The following is a 21545-nucleotide window of genomic DNA, read 5'->3' on the forward strand; positions in this document are numbered from 1 at the left end:
GAAGTTTTGCTATAACTATACAAGGCATTGATGAGATCACACCTAGAGTATTGTGTGCAGTTTTAGTCAGCTTACTTAAGGAGGGACATACTTGCATTTAAGGCTGTTCAGAGAAGATTGACTAGGCTAATTCCTGGGATGAAGGGTTAACTTATGAGGAAAGGCTGAGCAGGTTGGGCCTCTACTTATTGGAGTTTAAAGAATGGGAGAGAATCTTATTGAAACATACAAGATTCTGAAGGGACTTGACAGGGTAGATGTTGAGAGGATGTTTCCCCTTATGGGGGAATCCAGAACTAGGGGGCACAGTTTAAAAATAATATGTCTCCCATTTAAGATGGATATGAGGAGGAATTTATTTTCTCAGTGAATCCTTAGTGTTTGGAATTCTCTCCCCAAGTGAGCAGTGGAGGCTGGGTCATTGAATATATTCGAGTCTGAGTTAGGCAGATTTTTGATTGACAAAGGAGCCAACAATTATGGGGGACAGGCAGGAAAGTGGAGTTGAGGCCACATAGATCAGCCACAATCTTATTGATTGATGGTGCAGGGCCAAGGGGCCGAATAGCCTACTCCTGCTCCAATTTATTATGTCCTTAAGTTCTTATGCTTCTTCATTATCCTAAGATGCATAGTATTTGATCCTGGTGGCTTATCAACTTTAAGTACAGCCAGCCTTTCTAATACATCCTCTATATCAAATTGTCTCTCATTTAGTGTCTCAACTACCTCCTCTTTTATGATGACTTTGGCAACATCCTCTTTCTTGCTAAAGACATGTGTAAAGTGCTCATTTAGTACCTCTACCTCCATGCATGGATCCCCATTTTTGGTCCTTAATTGGCCCCATACCTCGTGTTAAAATGTTTTTAATATTTATATGCCTACAGAAGGATTTTGAATTCCCTTTTATGTTAGCTGCCAGTCTCTTTTCATATTCTCAAATAGTGCATAAATGTTTTTTCCAGCTTGGCCATTCTTCAGGTTTAGCAAGTTACATTTTGCTTGTGGAGCTATAGAAATACAGCTTCTGTCTTAGTGGAAGGAGTTTTGTGAAACTGCACTGGCAGTGGAAAGTCTTGCCCAGTAACAAAGATTGGAAATTCAAACACACAATGATTTTATAACCAAAATTAATGGTCAGAAATTTGTGGGCAGTGCTCTCCCAAATTTGAAGCTCCATAACGGCAGTGTAGGCTCAGAAAATTGCCTCTTGCTCATTTTACTTGATGTTGACTGTATATTTGAGAATATCCTCACAATGTTGCAGCCACAGCTTCGATGGTTTTGACTTTGACACATTGGTTACTGCTTTTTCTCCCCCTTGCTTATTCAAAATAACTCCATCAATTTGGACTAGTTGCTTCTTTTGATTTTCAGTGGATTATATTAGACTTCAAATCATGTAGAATTTTCAGATTCTTGTAATCTGCATATATTGCATTAGCTCAGGTTAATCCAGTTGATCAAAAGCCAAGTTAAGCTAATGGATCAAAGAGACATAATTCCTGATCAAAATTATTTTAATTGGTGATAAATGAACTATCAATGTCACTAAAGTAACGATACTAGGAAATTGATTTTATGGATACAAACTCATAAATGCATTGCAAAAGGCACTTAAAACAATTATTTCTGGTCCTTCTTGTTTGCCAAGTTACCCTGAAATCATTAAAAACAAATTACAAGTTTGAGGAGTATATACAGTCGCATTGAATCCTTTATCCCAGGGTGTGTGAGTAAATGAACACACACTGTGCACTTAGTTTTTATTTGGATTCTTTTTACCGGGCAAGTTTTTATAAAGTTAAGTACAGCTATATTTTAGATGTTAAGTTTCATCTAGACTGTTTGCCCTGCAGCAGTGTGGGCACGCATGCTGAGCAAGGAGAGAAATGTAAGGTTGTCAGTATACTTTACATGTGGTCAAATTGAAGATGTAACAGGTTGAGAGAAAGCTTATTGTGGCATGCATTCTTTTCTCCTTTTGTTTCATTTTTGTATGGGAAAATGCTCTCGCAGATTTTCTGAGCCTGGCAAAATTTGACTCCATCTGCTCCCAAGTTCTCTGAATATTAGTCAGTGCACCCTGTCTGCCTTCTCTTCCCACACAGTCTAGACAGCTCACCAGTGTGGATGATGCCATTAAGAACAACTCTCATTTGTCCCACTTCATGAAAGAGTACTTTTCAGCTGTGTCATAATTTTGCAATTGTTTCCTGCAGTTGATGATCTTGCTAAAGAAAAAAGAAAAATCAACTTTAATTGGCAGCTGTAGTCTTTTTAAAGTGGCAGTGGATATACCAGAAGGAAAAAAAAACAGTTTGGACCAGTATTCTTATTTTCTAGTTTTTACTGTTTTTTTTCCTTCTGGGATTCTACAACCACTTGCCCCATCTTTGTCAGGCGATTCAATCCAAGCTGGGAGCTCTATCTGAATGCATAAATTGGGCTAATCCAGGATATTGTTGCAGAATCAGACAAGCACAAATCTCAAAATTGCAGCCTAGCACCAAAACTGGAAAATATTTTTCATAACAATGTTTGGCATTCCAGGCATGTGGCTGCATATTACAGGGTTGGGGGGGGGGGGTGGGGGGGTGTGGGGGGGGATGGCTCATGGCCCCCAGAAGCAAAGTCGACTTGCTGGATGCTAGCCCTATGCAGTCATAACACACTGCGGCTGGGCTAAATAAGCTGTCAGTGGGACTTCCATCCCTCATCTGGGAGGAAGTCCCAACCTCAGGAGCTGCCAGTCAATTGGATTGGTCAGAAGCTCCAGGAGTCCCAGCAGCACCAAGAGCCCATTAATGGGTGCGGCCAGGACTTCAACGAGATCCAAGAAGAAGGCGTGATGGATCCTGCAGCAAGGTAAGTCCAGGGTATTGAGCAGAGAGAGTTTGGGCAGCTTGGGGAGGGGGCTGGAAGGGGATGGTAGATGGAGGTGAGGGTGGTTGGTTTTACAGAGCAGGCAGTAGGAAGAAAGGGTGGGTACTATATTAGATGGGGTTTGGCCCCCGACGCGCAAAAGGGACCCCTTCAAGATAGTACCAACTCCTTCCTTCCTAATCTTTTAAAAAGATTAAAAAAAGAATGGCCTTCCCACTCCTGTGTGACCGCCCATGCCAACTGTAATATGGCATGGGCAACATACTACTGGGGTCAACTGGCTTGGTAACAAGCTCAATGGACACCTAATTATTTATTTAAATATGGCAGGCAGCCTGGTTAATTTGGTGTCTGCCCACCTACTGTTTTATAGGGATGAGCTAGGGATTGGGTGGGAAAGTAGTGGGGTGGGCATGCGCTCTATTTTATCTCCCTTCCCCCCACCATTGAAAATATGCCCGATGGGAGCATGTAAAACCCAGCCCATAATCTTTTTGATAAAAGTGGTTATCTGTACTTAACAGAATAGAGCTGCCTGAAAATAGCATTCAATATACCCTAGACTACTTTTTTAACACATTCATACTTTTATATATTTTATTATAGTGTGTACTGGGAAAAAAAAATCAAGTTGGTTAATTTAAGTTAATAATGATAATCATTGTTTTTAAATTACTGCCACAGACCTGACCTGAATTGCATAATACAGCTTTTAAATTCACATTTTCTTGCTTAGTCAAATAATTGCCACCAAGTGCTGCACTGATATTTAAGTTTGAACAGCTGTGTGAAAGTCTAGCTTGGCAAAGGAGGAAGTGTCCACCCAATTTTGAAATGCCAACATTTCTGGAAATTTAATTAAGGATCGAATATAATGAAAAGAGAAATGGGAATACTGGTAACAATACTTCCCACAAAGTTTAATAAAACAGCTTGAACCATTCACTGAGACAAAAAATGTTATCAAATAACCTCTTTACTTGGGCTTGTGGATCTCTGGGACATCGCCAGCTGGATCACAACTCCACAAAAATATTTTGCAAGTGTTCATTTGCAAGATATCTGAAGGTCAGCAGCAGACAATGATAGGAGGCCATAGTTGTCTGCTGCATCCATAGTTCTATCGAACAAGTTACAGGCCTGCTCTTCTCCAGAAGCCAAGTCATCGCAACCACATGCCGAAAATATCCTAGTCTCTCAGTCTTTCACTGAACTTTTCTTATTGTCAGTAATGACACCACTTAAGTGAAATTAAAGATGAGCATTAGGCATTTTCGTGATTCTCCAGTTTGGAAAAGTGACTGGAACCATACCCTTCCAGGAGTAGTGGACACAATCACAAATAGAAAAGGAAACCACCACCCACACATGCTTCAATCTCTCTACTTGAGACACATGACCTTAACAATAGCAAAACACAGCAGCTGCTGTTCCCCGCAACAGACCATCTTCTTCAGAGTCACATTATTCATGAGTTCTTTAACCTTCTGGAGTAGCTCTCCCTTGCCTCATTGGTCTGCAGATTTGCAGCAGCTGCTGTTGAGACTCACTCACTGTAGAAAGCATTTCTCCCAAACAATACGAGCACTCACTCCCTATCAAGACAGATCTATTAGCTTAACTGCTATTCTTCAAGGCTCTGGCACACAAAAATCACAAATGCCCTTTCCAGGGTTAAATTTTCACAAGAGCAACTGAATTTTTTACATCACTGTGTTCTCTAATTGTCAGCAACTTATAGTTGCTGTTTCCCATTGTGCAACTTCTCATGACAATAGTGAATTTAGTGGCACATATTACTCATAGGCATTTACAGCAAAGAAGGAGGCCATTCGGCCCATCATGTCCATGCCAGTCAGAAAATGTCTGACTACACTAATCCCATTTCCCAGCGCTTGGCCCATAGCCCTGGAGGTTATGGCATTGCAAGTGAATATCTAAATACTCTTTAAATGTTACGAGAGTTTTTGACTCAGCCATCCTTTCAGGCAGTGAGTTACAGACTCCCACCACCCTTTGGGTGAAAGAATTTTGCCTCTTAGCCTCCTACCTCTTACATTAAACCTATGCCCCCTGGTTATTGACCCCTCTAGTAATGGAAAAAAGGGCCTTCCTATCCACCCTATCTATGCCCCTCATAATCTTATACACCTCTATCAGGTCACCTCTCACCTTCACTGCTCCCAGGAAAACAACCCCAGCCTATCCAATCTTTCCTCATAGCCCAGACTCTCCAGCCCAGGCAGCACCCTCTCCAGTGCAATCACATCCTTTCTAAAATGTGGTGACCAGAACTGCAAACACTACTGCAGTTGTGGCCTAACCAGCATTTTATACAGTTCCTGTATAACCTCCCTGCTCTTGTATTCTATGCCTTGCCTAATAAAGGCAAGTGTCCCATATGCCTTCTTAACCACCTTATCTACCTGCCCTGCTACCTTCAAGGATCTATGGATTTGCACACTAAGGTCCCTCTGATCTTCAGTACTTTCCAGGGTCTTACCATTCATAGTGTAATCCCTTGCCTTGTTAGCCTCCCCAGGTGCATTGCCTCACACTTTTCAAGGTTGAATTCCATTTTCCACTGCTCTGCCCACCTAATAAGTCCATTGATATCCTCCTGCAGTTTAAGGCTATCCTCATCACTATTTACCACCCTACCAATTTTCATGCCATTCATGAACTTTTTGATCATACCCCCCACATTTAAGTCCAAATCATTTATGTGCCCCACAAACAGCAAGGACCCCAGCACCGAGCCCCGTGGAACCCCACTGGAAACAGATTTCCAGTCACAGAAACATCCCTTTACCATCATCCTCTGCTTCCTGCCTCTCAGCCAATTTTGGATCCAACTTGCCACTTTGCCTTGGATCCCATGGGCTCTTACTTTCTTGACCAGTCTGCAATGAGGGACCTTATCAAAAGCCTTGCTAAAATCCATGTAGACCTCATCAAATGTATTACCCTCATCAACACTCCTGGTTACCTCCTCAAGAAATCCGATCAAATTAGTCAAACACGACCTTCCCTTAACAAATCCATTCTGACTATCCCTGATTAATCTGTGCCTCTCCAAGTGCAGATATATTCTGTCCCTCAGAATTCTTTCTAGTAGCTTCCCCATCACTGAGGTTAGGCTGACTGGCCTGTAATTTCCTGGTCTATCCCTTCCTCCCTTTTTAATAATGGGACAATGTTGGCAGTCCTCCAGTCCTCTAGCACCTCACCTGTGGCCAGAGAGGATCTGAAAATTACTGCCAGAGCCCCTGATATCTCTTCCCTTGCTTCCCCAACAGCCTGGGCTACATCTCATCCGGGCCTGCAGATTTATCCACTTTTAAGGCCACTAAACCCACTAGTACCTTCCCTCTCTCTTTTTTCTCTGACAGAGAAAATTACAAGAAAAACCTTGTCTGTCATGACCACTTTTTTTTAGATGTCACAGTATCACAGTATATTTACAGTACAGAAGGAGGCCATTTGGTCCATCGAGTCTGCACTGGGTCTCTGAAAGAGCATTCCACCTAGTCCCACGCCCCTGCCTTATCCCCGTAACCTTGCACATTCTTCATTTCCAGGTAACAATCCAATTCCCTTTTGAATACCTCAATCGAACCTCCCTCCACCACCCTTTCAGGAGGTTTGTTCCAGAATCCAACTGCTCTTTGGGTGAAAAAGATTTTCTCCTTGTCACGTTTACTCCTTTTGCCAATTATTTTGAGTCTATGCCCTCTAGTTCTTGACATTCTCTTGCTATGAGTCAAGCTTTTACAGATGCCTTTATCATTCTCAACACATATTCAGCTCACTTAGCAAAGCACTTGCACTCCCTTAGAGTCAAAATGTTACTTTGTGCACAAGGTAATCTGGGATGTGTTGTTCTGGAAATAAAAGGCATGAAATAGGTATACACGCAGAATTACCACCACACTGTTACTTTAGTACATTAATAATATCATCCCCGCCAAACGTTATTGTGACAAGTTAAAACCACAAACTGCTTTATTCACGGATTGCAATTGTGGCAAAAATGAAGGGTCCAAAAATCCATCTTCATCATGGAAGAAATGAGACAGTGTGAGCTCCTGATCCTAGTGGAGGATCTGGGGACTGACAGTACCACTAACCTTATATGGGGTTCGTGGTGCATACTGATGTAGTTGTACAATGGATATTCATAAGATGTAGGAGATGGCCATTGCCTGACACTTGAGTGGAACGAGTGTTACTTGCCACTTGTCAGCCCAAGCCTGGATATTGTCCAGGCCTTGCTGCATTTAGACATGGACTGCTTCAGTATCTGAGGAGTTGCGAATGGTGCTGAACATTGTGCAATCATCAGCGAAAACCCCCACTTCTAACCTTATGATGGAAGGAAGGCCATTGATGAAGCAGCTGAAGATGGTTGGGCCTAGGACACCACCCTGAGGAACTCCTGCAGCAATGTTCAGGGACTGAGATGAGTGACCTTCAACAACCACAACCATCTTCCTTCATGCTGGTTATGACTTCAACTAGTGGAGGGTTTTCCACCTGATTCCCATTGACTCCAGTTTTGCTAGGGCCCTTTGATGCCACACTCAGTCAAATGTGGCCTTGGTCACCTCACCTCAGGAGTTCAGCTGTTTTGTCCATGTTTGAACCAAGGCTATAATAAGGAGAAGAGCTTGAGTGGCTCTGACGGAACCCATACTGAACATTAGTGAGCAGGTTATTACTAAGGAAATGCTAGCTGTTAGCAGTGTTGATGACCCCTTCCACCACTTAACTGGTGATTGAGAGTAGGCTGGTGGGGCAGTAATTGGCTGGGTTGGATTTGCCTGCTTCTTGCGTACAGGACACATCTGGGCAATTTTTCACATTGCTGGGTTGATGCCAGTGTTGTAGTTGTACTGGAACAGCTTGGCTAGAGGTGTGGCAAGCTCTGGAGCACAAGCCTTCAGTACTATTGCCGGAATATTGTCAGGGCCATAGTATTTGCAGTATCCAGTACCTTCCATTATTTTTTGATATTATGTGGAGTGAATTGAATTGGCTGAAGACCTCTGTGATGCTGGGAAGCTCTGGAAATGGATCATCCACTCGGCATTTCTGGCTGAAGCTTGCTGCAAATGCTTCAGCTTTACCTTTTGTGCTGATGTGCTGGACTAACCCAACATTGAGGATGGGGTTATTTGTGGAGCTTATCCAGTGAGTTATTTAATTGTCCACCACCATTCACAACTAGATGTGGTGGGACTGCAAAGCTTAGATCACAGCCGTTGGTTGTGGAATCGCTTACCTCTCTCTATTGCTTGCTGCTTATGCTGTTTGTCAAACAAGTAGTCCTGTGTTGTAGCTTCACCAGGTTGACAACTTATTTTTAGGTATACTTGGTCTGCTCCTGGCATGCCTTCCTGCAATCTTCACTGAACTAGGGTTGATCCCCCCCCGGCTTGATGGTAATGGTTGAATGAGGAATATGCCGGGCCACAAGGTTATAGATTGTGTTCGAGTACAGTTCTGCTGCTGCTGATAGCCTACAGCGCCTCATGGTTGTCCCGTCTTGATTTGCTAGATCTGTTCGAAATCTATCTCATTTAGCACGGTGGTAGTGCCACACAACATGATGGAGGGTATCCTCAATTGAAGGTGGGACTTTGTCTCCAAAACGATTGTGCAGTGGTCAGTCCTACCAATACTGTCATGGAAAAATGCATCTATGGCAGGTAGGTTGGTGAGGATGAGGTCAGGTATGTTTTTCCCTCTTGTTGGTTCCCTAACCATCTGCCGCAGACCCTATAGGACTCAGCCAGCTTGGTCAGTAGTGGTATTGAAGCCCCCCACCCAGAGTATATTCTGCACCCTTGCCACCCTTAGTGGTGTTCAACTGAGGGGCAGGGGGTGGAGGGGTGGTACATGGTCATCAGCAGGACGTTTCCTTACCCATCCCAGGTCAACTCCCTCCTGACTGTATACCACTGTGCCGTCACCGCTGATTGGCCTGTCCTACTGATGGGACAGGGCATACCCAGGAATGGTGATGGTGGTGCCTGGAACATTATCTGTAAGGTATGATTCTGTGAGCATCAGTACATCAGGCTGTTGCTTGACTAGGCTGTGAGACAGCTCTCCCAATTATGGCACAAGCACAAGAGGACTTTGCAGAATCAGCAGGGCTGATTTTGCCGTGGTCATTTCCAGGGCCTAGATCGATGCAGGGTGGTCCGTCCAGTTTCATTCCTTTTTATTGGCTTTTTAGTGGTTAGGTGCAACTGAGTGGCTTGCTAGGCCATTTCAGAGGGCATTTAAGAGTCAACCACATTGCTGTGGGTCTGGAGTCACATGTAGGCCAGACCAGGTGAGGATGGCAGGTTTCCTTTCCTAAAGGACATTAGTGAACCAGGTGGATTTTTACTATAACTGACATTGGTTTCATGGTCATCATTAGACTTTTAATTCAGATTTTTATTAAATCCCAATTCCACAAGCTGCCGGGCCCCCGGAGCCTTACCCTGACTCTCTGGATTACAACTCCTGTGACAATACCACTATGCCAGCAACTCCCACCTAGGGGGTGTCGTTGGTATCTTTGCTGAAAATGCTGATAGACAAGCAGATCATCCCATCTAATAGACCAGGTTGAGCAGGCATATAAAGCATTTTAAGGGTCTTCCAAGTCATGACCCCCAGCAATGGTTTGTTAGACCTCTTCATCTCCACTTTGCTTAACATAAGTAACAATCTCAGTGTACCTTGGACATTCCCCTTGCCCTCTGGAAGATAGAGAATGAAGAGTTATTATCCAACAAGGAGCAGAGCCATGGTTTAGCTGCCTTGAAAGAAGGCTGAGCAGATGCATGCCTATTTAAGGAGCCATTTTTATATGATCTCTGCAACATTGACATGTAATTACAAAAAATAAATTAGAAGGAAATATAATGCACCAAATACCTCTACCACAAGTTAAATAGAATACATCACAGACTGCTCAACCAATGATTTTTCATCCTGGATAGGTCTGATATAATGCTCCAAAACTCCAAAAGAGCATTAAACATTATAGCTTTGTGTTGCACGCTGCATAATTTTTCCACCTGGAAACTAATCACTGTGAAGTAGGGACAGAACTTGGATTATGAAGGAGCCTAAGAGAATACACTGCTCTGCCCTCAACTTCTTGAGGTTTGGGGTCCCCATCATATTTTCACCCTCTATTCTGGGTTAGTTTAGCCGTAAGTTATGATGTTGATGAAATACCTGCTGTTCCCTGAGGCCTGCCATAGTTAAGCACTAAATAAAAATGCAAAACATCTAGCACGCGGGTGGGTTTTGAATAACTATCATGGTTTCACCCTCCATCAGCGAGAACAGGGAGCTTTCCAGGGAAGAGGAAAGTGATGTCATGATTGAATTTGTTTTGCCTTATACTAGTGTTAGAAAGATAAAAAGAAAAAAAGGATAAAAATCCCACGTAATTATGTAATAAAAACAGAAAATGTTGAAAACTCTCCCCACGTCAGGCAGAATCTGTGGAGAGAAAAACTGCAGGTGCTCCTGCCATATCCCCTAGCTTTCCTGCCTCTGGCTCCTCAGGTTGCTTCTCCTCCTCGTCCTCTGAAAAGGCAGCACACTCAGGACCTTCCTGCTCCTGGAGCTCTAGTCTGCACTGCTGCACTATGTAGTGCAAAGTGCAACAAACCACAATCATTCTGAATACCCAGATCCATGCAGACTCAAAGGAGTCCACAGAACTATTGAAGCATCCAAAGAGCCTCTTCGACATCCCAATTGCTTGCACTATCACAGGACTGGTGGTCAGATGGGTTTGATTGTACTTCTCCTGGGCATCATCTTATAGGTGTCACCAGCTATGTCTTCAGAGATAGCCCTTTGCCTTCAACAAGGAGTCACGCTAACTCTGAGGTATGATGATCTCACGAATGCTTGGCTGACACAGGATGAAAACAATACGGCAGCTCCCTGGGAATCTTACACAAACATATGTGATGATTTTTTTTTTGTGGCTGCAGACAAGTTGACCATTGATGGAGTGGAAGCACTTTTGGTTGACAAAGATATAGGGTGAGCTGAGAGAGCCTTGAATGCCACCTGTTTTCAGTCGATGACTCCCTGGATCTATGGGAAGGCAGCCAGAGCTGCAAACTTGAGTGTCCGCTCATTCTGACTGTCGACATCAGTTAAGAAGTGCATAAAAGTCCCAGTCCTGGCAAACATGACATCCGTCTCCTGTAAGATGTGTTTGTGGGCAGAAGATATAGCACCTGCATATAGCATATAGCACCTGCAGATCCCTGGAAGGAACCAAAGGTGAACAACTAAGGGCTGCAGTGACTTTGATGACCATTGACAATATATGCCTACCTGATCCACTTGGCTGAACTCTTCCTCCTGGAGGCTGCATCACCTGACATGAAGTCCCTCCTGAGGCAGTGGTGGTCAGTCATGTCTAGCAAGATTATCTTTTACTTGTAAACCCTGTGATGGGGATATCTATGTTTACACTAGACATTATAGGAAAAAAATGTAGCATTTTGTTAGATGCCCCTTTTAGTTTAGCTGAAAGAGTGATCTGGTTATCAGAAGATTGTAGAGAAGATGATGGAATTGTTTGTGGACCAACCAGCAAAATGAAAATAGTAGCTCAGGGGAAGAAGTTACTAACAGAGAAAAGAAAGAAATAAGATTGTGTAAGGAAACATTCTTTGTTGTAGAAGAAAGGGAGGATTTTCTAATCGAGATTGATGACAGCAGTGTCGGCGGTTAGGATCAAATGGACATTAGAAGTAATGCAACATAGAAAAATACCTTAAGAATACATAGAAAATATACTGAGGTAAGTTTAGATAAAGATTGGCTTAGAAAAAAATAGCTTAGCAGGGTTAATGTAATGATATGTTCAAATACATTGCATTTTTAAAATGATGTAAGTGATTGGTCAATTAGAAGGAGAGTTTAGGTATAGGCTTGAAATTATACTAGTGATATTAACCATGAATTGGTTGATTTATTAATATAAACTACATCTTTGCTTTCTGAATGCATTCATTTTTCATACTGCATTGTAGTATTCTAGTTTATAAGGGTCATATTTTCCTTGACTGCCATTTGTGACAAGGTGAAAGAATGACAAATAGAACAGCTCTGCAATTCCGGACCTGGGGTATATGGAGTTAGTACTTGCAAATCCAGTTCCTGTGGAGCCAGTTCCCCTCTTTGCTGTGAAGACCTACCAGGGCCTACAGATATATTATGTGGTGTAGGATGAGTGTTGCAAATGGGAGGCAGTGCCATAGTGGTATTGTCACTGGACTAGTAATCCAGAGAAAGAATTACCTGGAAAAACTCAGCAAGTCTGGCAGCATCAGCGGAGAATAAATCAGTTAACGTTTCGAGCCTTCATGGCCCTTCGAAACGTTAACTGATTTCTTCTCCGCCGATGCTGCCAGACTTGCTGAGTTTTTCCAGGTAATTCTGTTTTTGTTTTGGATTTCCAGCATCCGCAGTAGCTTTTAGCTTTTTGTTTTTATCTTAGTAATCCAGAGACCCTGGGTAATGCTTTGGGGACCTGGGTTTGAATCCTGCCATGGTAGATGGTGGAATTTGAATTTAATAAAAACCTGGCATTAAAAGTCTGATAATGACTATGAAACCATTGTTGATTTTTAAATGTTGTTAAAAACATTTGGCTCACTGTGTCCTTTAAGGAAGGAAATCTGCTGTCCTTACCTCATCTGGCCTATATGTGATTCCAGATCCACAGCAATGTGGTTGACTGTTAAATGTGTCTGAACAAGGGCAACTAGGGATGGACAATAACTGCTAGCCCAGCCAGCAAATCCCACATCCTGTGAATGAATTAAAAAAAACACTAGCATTCTTTCATAATGTACCACTTTAACATGAAATACTGTCATTGTCACTTTTGGCATTTTTCTTAGTTTATTCATGATGTTTGCTTTTCCTGAAAATTAAAATTGAAAAGACTCTTATTTCTTTGAAATTAGGAGTTAATTGTCACAGAACCTGATGTACAAGTCGCCCTCTGTTTTAAGTTGTTACTTTAATCTTTAAAAAAATCAGTTTGTTACTGCCATATGTATCGTGCATTGATTTTACAGGATTGAACAACATGCATAATCCCTCTTATACTTATATCACTCTATTTTCCTTACGCTGGTATATTCTAACATTATGGAAACTGCCCTCACTCATATATACTTGATACAGAAAAAAGCTCTCATTCATGAAACCCGTTCAAAAATTTTAAATCCCATCAAGTGGCCAATCTGTTGTAAAAACAAACTTTTATTCACTACATATCAAAGACAGTTAATCCTTTAATAGTCTCTTACTACAATCAGTCAAAATGTGAACTCAGCCTCCCTGTAGAGATAAGTGGTTTTGGAGCTTTTGAAACTCAGCCAAGCACCCATAATGGGCTTAGCTGTAATAACAACCCTTGGAAAATGTCAGCAATGAAATCTTTTGAAACTGCAGGAACAGATAGCTTTTTTTTTCTAAACTACAACAGATAGCCTGTCAATCAATGCATTCTATCAGCCATTGTTTTCCTTTTTACTCCAAATGAAAGCTGTTTTTTCCCATTTTTAAATGGATGGGGATTTAAATAACTTCAGATCAGGACACTTAAACATACCTTATCTGCCCTTCAAGATCGTTTATGCCTCCTCAATAAATTTGTGACCCCTACGGGTTAAGGCCCTTGGAACAGTGAAAATGGGGTCTGTTTGAACTCAGCACTCATTTCAAATGACCCTGCCCTGGTTAGTTTGGGATTCCCACCTGTGTGTTTCACACCCCTCTCCCTTACCCCCCTGCCAGCAATAAGGGCATCTGCCAGAAATGGGGGTGCGACTTCCAAATACAGGTTCCCTTCTGCCATGTTAAAGGTCCTCAGAGTTGACCCGACTCCACAAAAATCCAGCCCCTTGTATCTAAAGCTTTAACAGCTCCAGAAAGTCCCTCCCAATAAACAGATCACACACTGGCAGCATTAATCAACTTCTGTCACAAGCAACAGATGTTCTGAAGAATTTACATCAATGGCATTGAAATAACCCAAATTCTTTTTGAAAGCTCTATGTGCGACATTCGCTTTGAACATATTTTCTATGTTTGATCCTTCATGCTGCTTTTACCAACTGTTTAACATCTATGACCTTCTCAATATATTTTGATCTGTTGTTATCTAGCTGCTGATTAGAGCTTGCAAGGTTTCAAAAATCGTTATTTTCTCTCCCCTTTCACTTTTTCCATTTGATATGCAGAATAAGAATACAGTATATAGCACTTCAAAATTATACTAACTACATTATAAGTTAAGATTAGACTAGTTAGGGACTAGATAACATGGCTCAGGTACGGAATAGTCATATTCTCATGATGATGGAAGGGAATTCAGTAGTAACTTTCAAAAGGGAATTGGACAAATACTTGAAAGGAAAATATTTACAGAGCTGTAGAGATAGAGCAGGGGAGTAGGACTAACTGGCTAGATCTACCGAAGAGCCTGCACTGGCACAATGGGTTGATTAGCCTCCTTCTGTGGTTCATCACTTTCTGATTCTATGCTTGTAGAATCATCTCTTGTTCATTCTAGCGACAACAAAAAAAAAATTGGAAAAATACATAAGTTAGTTGTCTCAAATATCATTATAAAACAGATCTACTTAATTTACTCATGAGTCTCAAGTTAAGTTTTGAAAGATTAATGCCATTTTGCACATATCACTGACCTAGTATATGCTCTGATTCAGTGTAGCCATTTTTAACACACTGCTACTGTGAAGAGATTTTCAAATGACCAGGTTGATGAAGATGAAGGCAGTTAGTACATTTTAACTGTGAAATCTCTTCTTTGCTTACAGATGATGGCAAGCTGTCCTTTGATGAATTCAAGGCTTACTTTACAGATGGAGTCCTGAATGCAGAAGAGATGCATGAATTGTTTCATACCATTGATAGCAATAACACTGAGTAAGAATATTAATACTTCACCTTTACCTTTGTTGTAACAGCACAAACCTGCATTCATTTAAACTATAAATTGGTAAGATTTTAGTTAACCTTACAAAATGTAGAAAGTATAACTTTTCTCAATTTTAAGCAGAAAAAAATTCACATTGCAAAAGAATCAGGTGGCATTAGACAGCTTTGCTTTATCTTTCAGATAACTTGGATGAAATTCAGTGCAGTTCAATTGTGTAATCAAGACATCCTTATCTCACATAATTCTTCTCCCTTCACAGCAATCAGGGAGCATTTATGCAGTAAATGAACTGTGATTTCAGTTAGTGGAGGAGTTGTTTTAAGTTGCTGATGTGCTGAGAGTGGTGGGTGGTTTGGTAAAATATAGGAAACCTGGAATTAAGTGCAATGCCTCTGTCAGTGGCTTTTAAAATGCAACCGCTATATTAACATATTATTTCCAGGTTTCTCCACCAATTAGGTTGAACAGAAATGATGACAACCTGTATGAGTCAATTTCAACTCCAGTATTTGACAGAATCACACAATTGTTACAGTGCAGAAGGAGGCCACTCAGCCCATCATGTTTGCTCCAGCTTTCCGAATGAGCAGTTCACTTAATGCCATTGCCCCACCTTCTCCCCATAACCCTGCAAATTATTCTTTTTCACATAACGGTCTGATTCCATTATGAATGCTTCAATTAAACCTGCCCGACAGAAAATAACCTGTCTGGTCCTGCTGCCTTATCAACTTTAAGTGCAGACAGCCTATCCAATACCTCCTGCTGATCAATTTTAAACCCTTCTAGTGCCTGAATTACTTCCTCTTTCACCATAGTCTGGGTAGCTTCTTCTTCCATGGTAAAGGCAGATGCAAAGTATCCATTTAATATCTCAGCTATGCCCTCTGCCTCCATGTGTAAAAATCCTTTTTGGTCTCTAATCAGCCCTATCCCCTTTTTAACCTCTCTTTTACTATTTATATGCCTATTGAAGACTTTGGGATTCCCTTTTATGTTAGCTGTCAGTCTCTTTTCATACTCCCTCTTTGCTTCTCTTATTTGGTTTTTCACCTTCCCTCTGAACCTTTGTATTTCAGCCTGGTTCTCAATTATACTTTCAGCCAAACAGCTGTCATAAATACACTTTTTCTTCTTTATCTTAATTTCTATCTTTTTTGTCATCCAGACAGCTCTGGATTTGTTTGCCCTACCTCTCCCTTTTGAGGGAATATACCTTGACTATGCCCAAACTTTCTCTTCTTTGAAGGTAGACCATTGTCCAGCTACCATTTTTCCTGCCAACCTTTGAATCCAATTTGTTCAGCCTAGGTCCATTCTTACTCCATTGAAGTTGGCTCTGGATTGTTCTCTGTTCTTTTAAGGATACAGGCTCTTCAATGGATACTGGAATTGGGAGCAGAACTCAAGGAAGTGACAGGTTGGAGTGTGCACACTTAAAGGCTTCACCTCACTTTATTGACACTTCCCTGGATTTAATGTTGTGTTCTGTAAAGTTCCACGAGGAGATACTGTTCCATACTGATGGGAGGAAGAAACACACCAGTGAAATCAAGAAGATGTGGCTGGTGGTAGCGGAAGAGATGAGTAGCTGGAGTATTCTGGGTTCAATGCCAAAAGTGATTTCATGACCCAAGCAGGCAGGAAAAATGACAGAAGCGGCACAAATTTTTAAAGTTGTGAAACTAATGTCCAAAAGTATGAAAATAGCCTGTAGAGTTTTAAAATAACCTCTCAGGACAAGTATTCTAAACAAAGCCTTTCACACAATCAGACATGAATCAGCTGTGAGATTTCATTGCTTATTGGCATATTTCCCTGTTATATCGGCAGCCCCTCAATTACCACTGTGCTTTTGCATTGCTTTCACTGGTGGCTTCCAGGGAACCTGGGATATCTGTGAATCCAAAGTAAATTCCAAAAGCCATGTTAATATCGCTCTAAATGATCAATTAACATATTGAATTTACAGCCTGTCTTTCTCAAGGGGGCTGCTTGACACAGACTAATACACTCGAGTTAAATGCAGAATTTGGCAGCTTGGAGCTGGTTTCCTGACAGAAAAAAGTAAAAGTCATGTGAGTGTAAATAGGTGTGCTGCAATGTTCGAAAACTATAGTGGTTCACTCAGGATTTATATTTTCCATTCTTCAGTTCAATGTTACAATTTGTATATTTTAAATGAATTGAAAAAATGTGCACCATCACCTCTCTAAATGCGTACAACAGCATAGGGTGCATGCTGTGATGGCCATCTGACTTATCTGACACATTGAGGCTGCTTTTCACCATCAATTTCTTTTCTACAGCTATCTCACAATCATTCCACATTCTCCTCTAGCATCTCTTTCTTTTTATTACCAATGTCATTTATAAAATATCAGTTTATAGTATTACATAGAAATTAGGGCCAGCAAAGGACCATTCAGTCCAATAGATTGAGGTCATGTTAATGCTCTACCTGAGCCTTCTTCCACATTTTTCATTTCACCCTAACAACATGTTAATGTTTATTTATTTAGTTTTTCTGCTATTCCTTCATCCTCCACAATTACAGCTTCTTGATAAAAAGCATTTAGGAGGGGAACTAGGACAGTAATTTTTAATGGTGGACTATCATATGTGACTTTGAAGACGCATCTGTGCTATATTCAACAACCTTCCAATTAATGTTTGCAAACTATAACAACTTAATGTCATTAACAACTTTTCCTGGTAGTTCACTTCCAACTCTCTCGTCTCCCATTGCCTCTCTGTAGTGTTACTAGACATGTAAGGCAGCTATGGCTCAGATGTAGCACTCTTGCCTCTGAGTCAGAAATTGTAGGTTCAAGACTCACTCTAAGTTGAGTGCAAAATCTAGTCTCACACTTCTGTGTAGCACTGAGGGAGCACAAATGTGGTGTCTTTCAAGTAAGACCTTAAACTGTCCTCTCACATGGATTAAAAACATCACATACTATTATTTATCCCTCCAACAGCATCACTAAAACACATTTTCTAGTTGTTATTGTTATACTCCAGAAAGCCAAGTGGCCAAGGATAGAACTGGCAACAATCTTTACACACTTTTATAAGCATTTATTAAAAGAGATCCACACGTGCACCTCCTAACCCAACCACCATAATTTCAGTCTGTTCTTATTTACACAAGCTCAAGTGAATCCCCAATTAATGCCCACTGCCTGTATTCTCTAAAATACAATTAGCAGATTTCATTTTCACTCTTTAATAAATGATAGTGTTTATATATACTAGCAATATTTCAAAATAAATTAAATCAAAGAGATCCATATTCTGTACAAGCATTACATTGTGAGACAACCCTCCTCTACAACCTTTAAACGTTTCTTTATACATGTATTTCCTTTTGCAAAACTGTCAGACAATTCAATACTTGCATCCAGCCATTTAATTTTAGAGATTTTCTTTCTCTCCAGCATTTGGTTCTGGCCAGCAAGATCAATACATAACCTTTTCTTACATTTTCCCACGATGAACAATTATCTACTTGACAGTCAATAGGTATACTATCTTCAGTACACCCATTGTGTAGAATCTCACTTAAAATATTTGACAAATAAAATCCCATACCCACAGCCTCCACAAAAGCCGATGTTCCGGCAGACAAGGTAGTTTTAGCAATTATTTTTATTTTCTTGGCTTCTCAAGCTAAAGGACATTTTGCATTTTAACCCATCAGAAGTATTGGCTCAGATCTTCCGGCCTCCTGATTGTTGTAGACAAGATGTTTGGCCCGAGATCCCGTCAAGACCCTGCGGAAGTCCTGTTCACACTGACCTCCGTGGGAAATGCCCAGGGAGTTTCAACTTCTGATGGGCAATTCCCCTGCTCCCTGAAACCCTCCATGAATGTCTCCGACTGAAAAATTCTAGTCTAACTCCTGGGTAACTACAGAACTGCCCCCCAATCATTCACACTGACTCCCCTGACTCCCTTATCGCGCCCCCCCCCCCCGACCCCCTGACTACCCCCATGCCCCTAACTACACCCTAACCCACCAACTACCTGACTACCCTTCGACATGACGTGACTATCCTCCCAGACCACATGGTTCCACCGCACCCCCTGCTGACCCCCTTTCCCGGCTACCGCCAACCCCCCAACTATTTTCCAGCCCCACCTGACCCAACTACACCCCCAATCACCTGAATACCTCCCTGACACCCCCACTAAGACCTAACCTGACCCAACCTGACTACCCCCAATGACCAAACCTGACTACCCCCCACCACCCGACAACCCCCTGACCTGGCCTGACCAGCCCCTGACCTGACTACACCTACTGACCTGAATTGACTACTCCCTGACTCACCTGCCATCACACCCACCTGCCACCCTCCCCACCTGCCACCTCACCTACCTGCCACCTCACTCATTTATCTCACCCACCCTATGCACCTACCTCACCCACCCACCCCCCCTACCATCCTGCCCATTCACTCATTCATCCACTCAGCCATTCAGCCATTCACCCATTCACTAACATTCACACTGACATTTAAACTTACCATACAGCAACTGGTGCTGTAAAAAGGGGGCATGCCTTGTCTTCTCCATGGCTGCAGTGCTGCAATGGGCTTCTTCAAGGGACATGGTTCTCTGCTTTCTGGATAAGCCAGGCTCAGAAAGAAATGCGGAGCAGCATCGAGGCATGTAAATGTTTGACTGGAGCAGCAATCCGATGACAATTGAAACTTCACAGAAGATCAGGGCCATTATGAAACAAGTTACACTAGAGTACTCATAAGGGAGATTAACATGTGAAGCATTACAAGAATGATCAGCTTCATGTTTTTTGGGTCACCTAAGGAGGGGAACTTAAGTAAGCATTTATACAGATTTAATTTTCTTAATGTCTTATTAAGACATTCTCTACTTTAGCGTACTTAATCTACTCTAAAAATAAAGTACTCTATCATAGTACTTAACTCCAACACATCAGACTAGCATCTGGTCTAACCTGAGTGCACAACCAGTTCAAGTGGCCAATTGAACATTACCATTTCTCTCTCTCCTTTAGATCTAACATTATTTTTCTGCAATGACCTAATATGATTAACTTGAATTGGGGTAACACACTGCAATAAGATTGTTCAAATAAAGTTACACCTGAACTACTTTGCTTAATATCTAAACCAATATATTTTAAAGCCCCACAAGCCTGGCTCCCAATTTTAAATTCTACTCTAATCTTATTAATAACACATTACTCAAATTCCACAGAACCGTCCCATAAGAAATCACCAAATTGCATCATGAAAATGCCTGAAAATGTTCATTTATGATGCTAATAAAACATTGTGGAGTCCAGTTTTAGTTGGACACACCCCATTTTCAACAGAACAACTCCCCAAAAGATATCATACCCTAGAAGCATCATTCAGGTCTTTGGTGCATTTGTTTAGTGTCCATCATTTCCTTTCTGTCTCTGCTGTCTCTTTGGACAGTTTCAGAACAACTTCTCTATAAAGTATTGTCTTGCAGATATGCTGCTTTTAGTTACTCCCATGACTATGTGGCCCAAAAGAGCTAAAAAGATTTTTAAAGTTACTTTTCCAGCTGTAGGAGAATCCATTCAGTCACCCTTCAGAGCCCCTAGCAACAAACCTCACATTAGCCTTATAAGTCCCATATTCAAGCGCATCATCTTTGATGAAAGTCCATCTTCTTGCAATTAAAGCATCCAGAGGTGCAGAAAAATTGAACTAATTGTAATTCTTTCTAGTGCAGAAGGACTATCATAGAGAAGAGAAGGCAATTTGGGATTTTGCCCATGGTTTAATTGATAAGGATTATACCCTCCAACTATCTGGAATAAATTATTTGCATGAACTCAGGTGGTTTTCAACTTGTAGTCTGGTTGATCAGCTAAAATTTTCTGCAGCATTTTATCGATCTCTGCATGATTTCTTTCGTAGGGTCCATCATAGACCGATCAGTTACAACCTTGAGCTGCGGTATTCAGGACTATAATGTTTACCCTTTCACATACCTCTGTACTTGTCATTTGCAAGTTGTCCCTCCATCTTCAGTCACAAACTGCACTTGTGTCCCAGGTTTGATCCCTATCCAATTCTCCATGATTTTGTCTAAAATGACCATTTTGTCCTTGCAATTGTTAATTTAGAAAGGCTAAATCTGGTTGCCAGGTCTACAAAATGTAGAATGGAAATAGCTCTTCCTTTGTCCCATACCTTTGGATCCATGGAAACTATCTAATTTTGGTTATGTACCAAGGGAAGGCTTACAATACCATCTGGTGGCATCCTTTGAATTTTTTTTAATGTAGATTTCACAATTCTCACTAATCTACTTGCTTCACATACTCTTCATCAAGCACAATTGCATCTTTTAGCAGGAATTTTTTCACCTTTGAATAATGTGAACACACTGCCTATGTAAGTTAAAGATAACTTGTATTTTTTAAATCTGATATTATCACCTGATGTCATTAATACTTGACTGACACTCTAATGCGTAAAATAAGATTTGGTTCAGAGGATACAAAATATTGCCCTGACTGGGTAAACTGCAGGTCAATCAACTTTCCAAACATAATTGCCTTATCAGGTTCCATGTCAAGGTTCATTTGTGCCGTTTTAATAGAAGGTTTACT

General features: G+C 41.3%; 1 protein-coding gene across 1 annotated transcript in view; it reads left to right on the forward strand.

Annotated features, from left to right (window-relative positions):
• The window catches only part of necab1 (N-terminal EF-hand calcium binding protein 1), a 326564-nt gene that overhangs the window by 55986 nt on the left and 249033 nt on the right, over positions 1-21545 (forward strand). Inside the window, exon 3 of the mRNA XM_078541237.1 lies at positions 14784-14892. Within this exon, the coding sequence (XP_078397363.1) occupies positions 14784-14892 (109 nt within the window). The remainder of the gene's footprint in view (positions 1-14783; positions 14893-21545) is intronic.

This window comes from Cetorhinus maximus, chromosome 4 (assembly GCF_964194155.1).
Source record: "Cetorhinus maximus chromosome 4, sCetMax3.hap1.1, whole genome shotgun sequence".
Lineage (NCBI taxonomy): Eukaryota > Metazoa > Chordata > Chondrichthyes > Lamniformes > Cetorhinidae > Cetorhinus > Cetorhinus maximus.